At 35.0% G+C, this 9,444-nt stretch overlaps 1 protein-coding gene across 1 annotated transcript; it reads right to left on the bottom strand.

Moving 5' to 3' along the window:
• Nucleotides 1-95: 95 nt before the first annotated feature.
• Nucleotides 96-8,583, bottom strand: LOC123668758 (thioredoxin domain-containing protein 3 homolog). Its single transcript, XM_045602455.1, has 10 exons — nucleotides 8,436-8,583; nucleotides 7,743-7,846; nucleotides 7,550-7,621; nucleotides 6,381-6,530; nucleotides 5,277-5,475; nucleotides 3,244-3,414; nucleotides 2,398-2,555; nucleotides 1,625-1,845; nucleotides 972-1,197; nucleotides 96-496 (listed from the first exon to the last, which is right to left on the bottom strand). Exons 1-10 carry the CDS (start codon nucleotides 8,581-8,583, stop codon nucleotides 296-298), a joined length of 1,650 nt encoding a protein of 549 aa, XP_045458411.1. The 3' UTR covers nucleotides 96-295.
• Between the last annotated feature and the right edge of the window lie 861 nt (nucleotides 8,584-9,444).

Raw genomic sequence — 9,444 nt, forward strand, 5'->3', positions numbered from 1 at the left:
GAATAACAAAATTCTTGTTAGAAAGCAGTACTTAACAAAGCAATAGGTTATGGTTATAAACACATGTATAATAATAATAATAATTATTATACGTATAAACTCATACACACGTACAACCACAGTAAATTAATTAATTAATTCATACATATGCATGTATTAGCTGTTATTTTGCGTGTGTGTCATATGAAATTATATGAAACGAATTTATACAGCACTATGTGACTTTCTGAAATATGACATATCCAATTCTAACACAATAATGAATATCGCTTTTAGCTAATTTTTTTAATGTCATCTATGTTGCAATGGGAGGTGGAGAAGTAGCCTTATCAATAAGCTTGTCTTCCTCATCTCCCTCATCCTCCCCGTCTCCCTCTAACTCCCCGTCTCCCTCTCCCTCCCCGTCCGCAGACGCGTCTCCGCCGGCCTCCTCGATGTTATCGTTAGGCGCTTCACTGCTCTCGTCCATTGTATCCTCTTTAGTTTCATGACGCTTCTGAAATATTAGGACATATTTTATGTATTGTTTTGTTGATGTTAATCTTTAATATTTGATCACCCCATGATTTGGTTTTGTTGGTCGTTTGTAATTTAATTCCTTCAACAAAAATTAGCTTATCGACTTTCCAATTGAAAATATACAGCTCTCTACCAGCGTCTGTGTTTCCAGAAAATTATAACCTGGGGATCTTTAAGTCGCGAGTGAACAGGTTACTACTAGGTAAGCGTGCTCCATCTTAGACCGCATTTTCACTTATCATCAGGTGAAATAGTGGTCAAACGCAAGCCTATCATTGTATAAAAAAAAAATACAAACTTACACTACCTGTACTGTAATTTAACTCCAATCAATATTTACCATTCATAATATTACCATTGAAATTACCAATCACTTGGATCGTTGATATTTTTACTATCCAAAAACAATTTTGAAAGAAAGATCTTATAAATATGTTGGTTATAGTGCTTACCTTCTTCTTTTTCTTGGTCTTTGGCTTCGGCTTATGCTCTGGTTCACTATACCCTGGTGGGAAGAACCTCTCACATTCTTCGGCCCCTACTACCGTGTCCTCGCTCACATGCAGTGGACCCAGCGCCATTAGTTCCTCTGGAGGACCTTCGGGCGGGATGTCCTTAGGATCTACTAGCGCTGGTTCAGCTACTCCGACGGCTATCATCACAACTATTGTCTCACAACTGGAAAAATTTATAAATGGTTACAGTTTATTAAGTAGAAGAATGCAAAAAATGTAAGTATAATTTTAACTAAAGGTTAGGTTAGCTGGAAAAGTAAAAATATTTTTTTAAATAAAAAATAATTTTAACTTTCTTATTTATTTTAAATATTTTTTAAACTTAGCGTTTTCGGCGCGATAAAGCCAGCCCTATGGTCACCAATCCGCCTGCCCAGCGTGGTGACTATGGGCAAAACACATGAGTTCGCGCCATTTTTGGCGTGAAATTGTGGAGGCCTGTATTTAGCAGTGGACTGCGATAGGCTGAAGTGAAGAAAAAACTTTTTGTACTGTAGAATAGGGCTGTAAAAAAGATACTAACAAATTTTTGGTCTGCAAAAGAATATAAGAATTTTGAAATGCGTCTAGATATCAAAAAGCAATCTTACTAGTCTTTATCAATTCTTTCTTCATATTTTTCGACGGTTTTGCAAAGCAACTTGGGCTCTTCAATGTTCGCGTCCGCAAAGAATCCGTACCGTAGAATTCTGGGCGCTAACTTAGGCGTGGATGCTATGGTTAAGACTGCTCTGCGCTGCCACGCTCCGAATACCATCGCGATGTGAGGAGGATCTGGTAACGCTGGAGGTTCAACTAAACCACCGACCAGCTGGAATTGATGGCAGTTAGAATAATGTCTCTTTAAGATATTTATGTGAATGTATTGTTCGTTGTTGTACTATAATATATATTGGTTCGTAATTAATAAAGAGTTAGGTGGGATAATGCTTTGTGTAGTATGGATAAGTGGTCGTTTAAAACTATATTGTATTTATTTATTATTAGCTGTGCCAGCGACTTCGTCCGCGCGGAATTTAACAAAACAGTTATTGTTCAGATCGTAGACTTATCAAATCAAAATTTCCATCTTCAGCTCCCTGTTTCTCCTGTATATTAAGGTCAGCAAAGAATCTATGACTGCCTTAATAACAACCAGTGCTGTAATTGTTTATGGGTAATAACTTCATATGAGTTGAATCGTTTGCTAATTTATCCTTTTAAGTCATACAACAAATTACGATATATCAAGAATATAAATAAAAACCAACTCTAGATCCCGAGACTCTAAAAACATTTCATCAAATAATGAAGGTTGTTTTGGCAATTATTACTCATTGAACATAATTATGACCATTACTTTATTTATATAACGTTACCTTACCTTGGGAAATAGCAGATCTAGGACAGAAGCTCTTTGGTGACGGTCTGCGGGCACAAATAAACCCGGTACTCCGTTAAACTTCAATTCCTCTGATGGAATTTTCTTTGATTGTTCTTCATCCTCCAAGCCTTCACCAAATAAAGCTCGACGTGCTATTTCTGGAATATTTTTTAAAAAGCGGAGTTTAAATTATTTTCGTTATAAATGTTACGTGTTAAAGAAAAAATTTCGCTCTTCGCTCTTTAACCATTCGCATAACTGACTTTTTTGCTGCGATCTGTTACGCGGCACCTTCCGGTAGTCTTTTTAAAATAAACACACAACTTGTTCAAGTATTGATTTAGTTTATTTTATCGTCCAAACACTAACAGTAACTGTCCCTAAAAACACCTCACTTTCCTTTTCTGGATAAAAAAAATATATATAGTGACGCGCTGGATGGTAAACGGCAACTGACTCGACCGCATGGAAAATGGAATAATTAAAAGGAATTAAAATAGCGGCGTCAGCACCAACCGCGAATTAAACCTAGGTATAACAGATCGTTATTCTGAAGAAATCTTTTCCGTTAAGGTAGCGCTAGTTGTTATTATTATGATCCTTAACCTCATCAAATAGTTGAAAGCGTTCAACCTAACTCGAGAAACAAGGGTAGTAAGGCAATTAGCAAAAAAAAAAAAACTGCTCTTATATACGAATTATAGGATCTTTCTTTTCTCTCTTCTTGAGAGTTAAATAAAAAAAAATACCTTATACTTTTCAGCTATCCCGCTGCCAGTTAATATTATCTAAATTCAATCATCATAAGGTGATGTTAATAAAATTTAGGTACAATCAACTACTTGCCAATTATATTGCCTTCCCTGTCTGGTAACTTCTTGAGCAACAACGCTAGTGATGGCCTTTCAATGAGCTGAGCCGCTGCTTCAGCGTTTTCGAATTCGGGATCTTCCATCGCCAGTATTTTTGCTCCATGCTTGCCAAGGACGAGGGGGCACTTATCAGCGATTAGCACACCTGTAACATTATGTTATTATTATATATATTCTTTATTGCACTTTAAAAAAAATCACAATTACAAGTCATTTTTACAAAAAATGTTGGCAAGGGCGAACTTATCTCTGTAAGAGATCTCTACCAGTCTACCCATGGTGGTGAGAGAAGATGTTATCGCGGGACTCATAAGTGCATTTGTGATAAAGTGAAAAAAAAAAACTGAACAAAAAGTTAAAAATAATAATAAAATGCCATATACTTATTTTGCTATATATACATTCAAAATCAGTGATATAAAAAAAATACATATATACTTAAATACATACATAGTTACATGCACATATACATGCATACATACCCACATACATACCTACATATACACACACATAAATACATACATAAATACATACATACATACATACATACATACACATATACATACATAAATACATACATACACACATACATACACATATACATACATACACATACATACATACATACATACATATATTGAGAGTACAACAATTATGAGAGGTTCATAGCTTCGGAGAGAAGATGTTTCCTTAGCCTGTCCTTGAAAGCATAAATTGAAGTGCTGTCTTGGATCACTCTAGGTAAATGATTCCAAAGTTTTGCAGCGCGTATTGTGAATGAATTGAGGAGGAAGTTGGTGTTATGTCTGGGGACTTCGAGCATCGATGTGACGCAAGACCTTCTAGATCGTGTTGGGGTAGGAGAAAGAAGGAAACGGGACCGAAGGTAGGAGGGAGCATTTTGGTCATGGAGTATGTTATAGAGAAAAGAAAGGATATGCATATCACGGCGAAGTTGGATTGGGAGCCACTTAAGTTGAGTGCGAAATTGGGTGATGTGATCGTATTTACGTAAACCAAAGATGAAGCGTATCGCAAGATTTTGTAGACGCTCTAATTTATTAAGTAGCTCCTTTGTCACATCTAAATAGCACACATCTGCATAATCGAGGATAGGTAAAAGAAGGGATTGCGCAAGCAGAATTTTGGTTTGAAAGGGAAGAAAGTGTTGGAGGCGTTTAAGAGAGTGGAAGGTGTGGTGCATCCTTCGGCTGACTTCGTTGACATGAGCTATCCACGAAGTTTTTGTCCAAAATCAAGCCTAGGTTTCTAACTTTGTCGCAGTATGGTATCGGTGTGCCACAGTACAAGACTGGAGGTACTGTTTCCCAGGCAATACGGTTTCTCAAACGGCTGCTACCGATAATTATTGCTTGAGATTTTACTGGATTTATAAGAAGTCCAAACGAATTGGCCCATTGGTAGATTGCAGCTACGTCCTTGTTAAGGAGATTGATAGTCTCATGCAACTCAGCCAGTCCAAAGTGACGGTAAATTTGTAAATCGTCTGCAAGTTGAGAGGAAGATATACCTAAGTTAGATGGACTAAAGAAGCTTTACTTCAGTCGTTTGGTCTAAAGCACACTCGTTTTATTGTACTACGAGCTGCCCTGCGCGTGTTATTACGTTTTTTTTGGTCCTACCAACTCAGAAACCTTTGTGGGTTCATGCATAACACTTTGCTGAAGATCACGACATGATCAAATGCATAGTTTACGATTCTATAAATGACATACAGACAAACATTCATTTGTATATATATAGATTACTATAGTGATTATACATTGTATTTGACTGGCTCGTTGGTGCAGTTGGCAGTGACCATGCTTTCTACATAATGGGACGTCTGTTTGATTCTCGCCCTGATTCTGGGTGTGAAATGCATGTATTATGTGTTATTTGAACGAAAATTAGTCATTAATTTGTATACCTTAGGGGCAGAAGACCACGTGTTCGTAGACATATCATTTAATAATACAGTTTTTATTTTATTAAACTTTTTCGTACCATAAGGTTCAAGGGCGTCCGAAACTTTTCTAAGGTTTTTCTGCGCATGTGGCATCATGAGTGCTGGACATACATCTGTAAAGTGCATTTCAAGTCGCTTGGCTCTCGCTTCCCGCCTTTCGATTCGCGCTGTCTTAGCCGCCGCAGCTTCTTTCTCTCGACGTTGTTCATTTAGCTTCTCTTGAGCTAATGCGACTTCCTGGTAAACAAAATTATTATCTTTTATTATTTTTCATTAATCATCGTCACAGGCTCAAACTTTAACAATCCTAACCCAAATATGGTGTCTTCAATCAGACATCTATTTCGTATTTTGTAGAGTTTTTGTGCTGGTTCAGTATGGTAGGTATTTTATTTATTTTTATTTTTTTATTTATTTTATTTTATTTAGGAAACAAACAGTACAATAATACAAAGAAAAAAATCATATAAAACTAATACATAAACCAATAAAGTTTCCAATAGTAAACAATTCATTAATAAGCTAAAAAGCACACATTAATCAAAAATAATCGATACACACAGAAATATAAATAATTCAAACAGTAGTAAATTGAATAATTTGGTAAACATGTACGAATAGAAACATTTCATACAATCATCAATTAAATAATAAATAATTAAAAGATAATAAAATTCAGATATATACAACATTAAAAATTAATCATACCAACTATAATACAATCATAATTAAATTAATTTATAACAAAATCAAACCAACCTACTAGAAATTCATGAATTATGTTAATAATTAATGATAAATTAAAAATTAAAAATTTATTGCATATCGTAATTCACTCCTTAAAGATTGCACTGAACAAGTTGCAAAATCAATGTGATGAAAACATTGGTTGTACATTTTACATGCTCTAAAAGTAAAATTATAATGCGTATATTTGGTCCTAGTTCTAGGCACATAAAATAGGGACTGATTACGTGTATTTATTTTGGGACACCTAAATAATATATGACTATACAAGTATACAAGTAGAGGCCTTGCCACAACAATAAGAAATATAGGTATAGGATGTTACATATTTGGGTTTATAATAAATTTATTCAAGTTTTAAGGTAAGGTATATTCTAACCAAATTCAAACCTTACCTGTTCTGGAGGAGTGAGTTCGTGAGGCGCTCGTTTAGGCCGCTCTTTTTCCCCTTTCTTTACTAATTCCTCATTTTTGAGTTCCTCGACGATAGTTCGGGCTAAACGTGGTGCGTCAGCGCCAAAAACTACGTTTATTAACTGCCCACCCTATATTTACATTATAAAATTGTAATTAGAAAAGTCGAATTCATATGCACAGATTGAAACTTAAGATACTTCAAAAAAGGTGGAGATTTTCATTTTCACTGCATTTTTTTTAATCTATGTTTCGTCTTAACTTCTTACCGCGTTCAACGATTTTAATGATTCTTTTTTTATTCGCTGGTGGTTCTCGCGGTGCTTGTCATGTCAATGCGAATAAATTAAGTTTAATCGAGATCAAACGATTATTTTTGATAATTATAGAGATAAATTAAAAAGTAAGTATTAATACGTATTTGATTTCTGATTTCAATACTATTCAATGTAAATTAACGTCGGTTTTTTTTTCGTTTGTAGATACATTTATTTATGAACCTTTAAATTTCGAACATGTTTGATTGTTTTCAATTGTAACGCTTAAACGATTGTTTAAGAAGTTAATTGAAATGCTTATACGAGTCTAGTCTATGAATTCTTTGAAAGAGACATAGGTAGATATGATATGAGCGTATAAACCATTTTTATGTAATTTTTACAAGGTGGTTTGGTCGATACCGTCCATGTCCGTGCCATTCCTCAGTACAAGTATCTATCCATGTGTTTTGACACACACGTCCACATTAAATTTTCTATTATATTATACTGCTGATTTAAATCAATTCTTATTCGTTTCGTAAATAAAGTTTATTTTTATTAAGCCTATATACTTCGAAATGTTAAAGTTCCACGGTTGAATGGTGTAAAAGTTTAATTCTAATGATATTACTTTGAAGGTTTTGTTTTGTTAATTCTAGCGGAATAATTGTTTTTTAATGTGTTTAAATGCTATGCTAATTTATTCTTTCCGCAATGGTATAATTATATCTATAAGAATGTCACCTAATATTTGATTCAGCTGTTGATTCAAAATATTTGTTAATCGTTATTGGAAACTATGTAATCATGTTTTTAAGCCTTGCTAGATAAACTATTTTATCGTAATAAAATCGATAAATTGTGATACTTAAATATTTTAATATTCTCACCGCAAGAAACATCCAAGTTGGTTCACTACGATTTCTGAATCTCTTCAAACATTCGATGGTGTCTGCTTTCGCCTAGATTAAAAAAATAGTTATAATTTTGTACTATAATACTAAACTGTCTAAAGAATAGCCTTTGAAAAGCAATTGGATTATGAGTATACAGATAATGGTAAATTATGGTATTGTTGCTCACTACTGCCAGATGCAGGTTGTCGCCTCCGATCTCCACCTTGATCTTCTTCAGGTTCCCCACCATTCCAATGCACGGTCCGCACCACTCGGTGTATACATCCACCACTGGAAATTTCACATATTATAAAAACCAATTTTGACATGGTTTGAAATTTTCACGGTCGGTCATGATCACGATTTAGCCTGTAACATCCCACTGCTGGGCATAGGCCTCTTTCTTCATGTAGGAGAAGGATTAGAGCTTAATCTACCATGCTGTTCCACTGTGGGTTGATCGCTATGTTACTTACTATGAGTAACAATCGCTGACGTATTTATGATAACAACCGGGACCGACTTTCTAAGGCACGATTTGTGAATTTAGGCGACTACACTCACCACTTCACCAGAGCAGTTGTTGTTGTTGTTTTCAAGGTCAAAAAGGATATTTATCATTTGGTCAATATAATAAATGTCCGTTTAGGTCCAGTGTATCCTTTACCAATGGGGCAATAATTTCAAAATATTGGGACAGTGACCAACAACTAATATCATCAGAAAAGTTATCATTGAAAAAAACTTTTAGGTCTTCTGCCCAAATTTTACACATTTAGTATTGCCAAAATAACTGGTTACAGAGGAATCAAAAGAATAAAAGTTCACTTGACCATAATATCATGATTTTTAAAATTGAAGGAATAATGCATAGTCTTACCAAGTAATCCATCTCGCTGTATGAACTTGTTCCAATCATCATCATTGTTAAGTTCAGCCTGTAACTGGACCTGAGCCGCTTTCTTGCCTGTCCCGGCAGCAGCGGCGGCGGCGGCGGCGGCGTTCGCGACCGCGTTCGTTATAGACATACCGGCGAGTGCCGCTCACGTGTGGGGTTGGGGTAGTTAGGGGTAGAGGTGGCATTGTGGAGTAGGATTGGAAAATCAGAGAAACGCCTTCAAAATCCTAAAACTATTCTTACAAGTTTGGAAAATTTAGAAAAAATTTTCGAAGTAAGAATTGTAATTTGTAGTCAAATAAGCTGGATCCATTTTGATTGTGGTGAAATATCTGTGTGTATAGGATTGATTACAAATCGATAGTGGTGGACTCGATTAGGCTATTACATTCTTAAAAAATCAAGGTTGTCATAATAATTACTGTGAAGGAGCTGCGTTACTTGTTGAGAATAAGAGAGCTGGTAGTCAAAATTTACCCCATTTTATTTAATCCTTAGTTATTTGTACAATTGCTTTACATTTAAACGAAGTTACTGTGGTTCGGTTACAAATAATTTACAATTTGAAATGTGCTCAAGTCAGCTTAACTATGGACACATTACGAGATGAACAAGTAACAATAGTAACATTTCTATATTCATCTTTAAAAAGTTTATTCATGATTTTGAAGACGGTTAAAAGTTAGATACAGGTAATGGCTAGGAGAAGGAGGAAGTAAGTTAAATAAGGATGCGGTATTCGACGGTTTTTAATTCAAGACAGTAAATTAAATACATTCTTTCAAACAACTTCATTATACTTATAATTTTCCTTTCATCCTCTTATATCCCTTATTTCCTAAGAATATTTGTTCCTAACCGTTTCATAGTTAATGCGCTATCTAGCTGTTTTCTAACTCTGCACGAGCTTGCATGACTAGAAATAAAATTTATCATGGCAAGGTAAATGGCTGTTTTATTGGTTTCCTACAAACTGAAATGTTTCCACGAT

This window comes from Melitaea cinxia, chromosome 3 (assembly GCF_905220565.1).
Source record: "Melitaea cinxia chromosome 3, ilMelCinx1.1, whole genome shotgun sequence".
Classification (NCBI taxonomy): Eukaryota; Metazoa; Arthropoda; class Insecta; order Lepidoptera; family Nymphalidae; genus Melitaea; species Melitaea cinxia.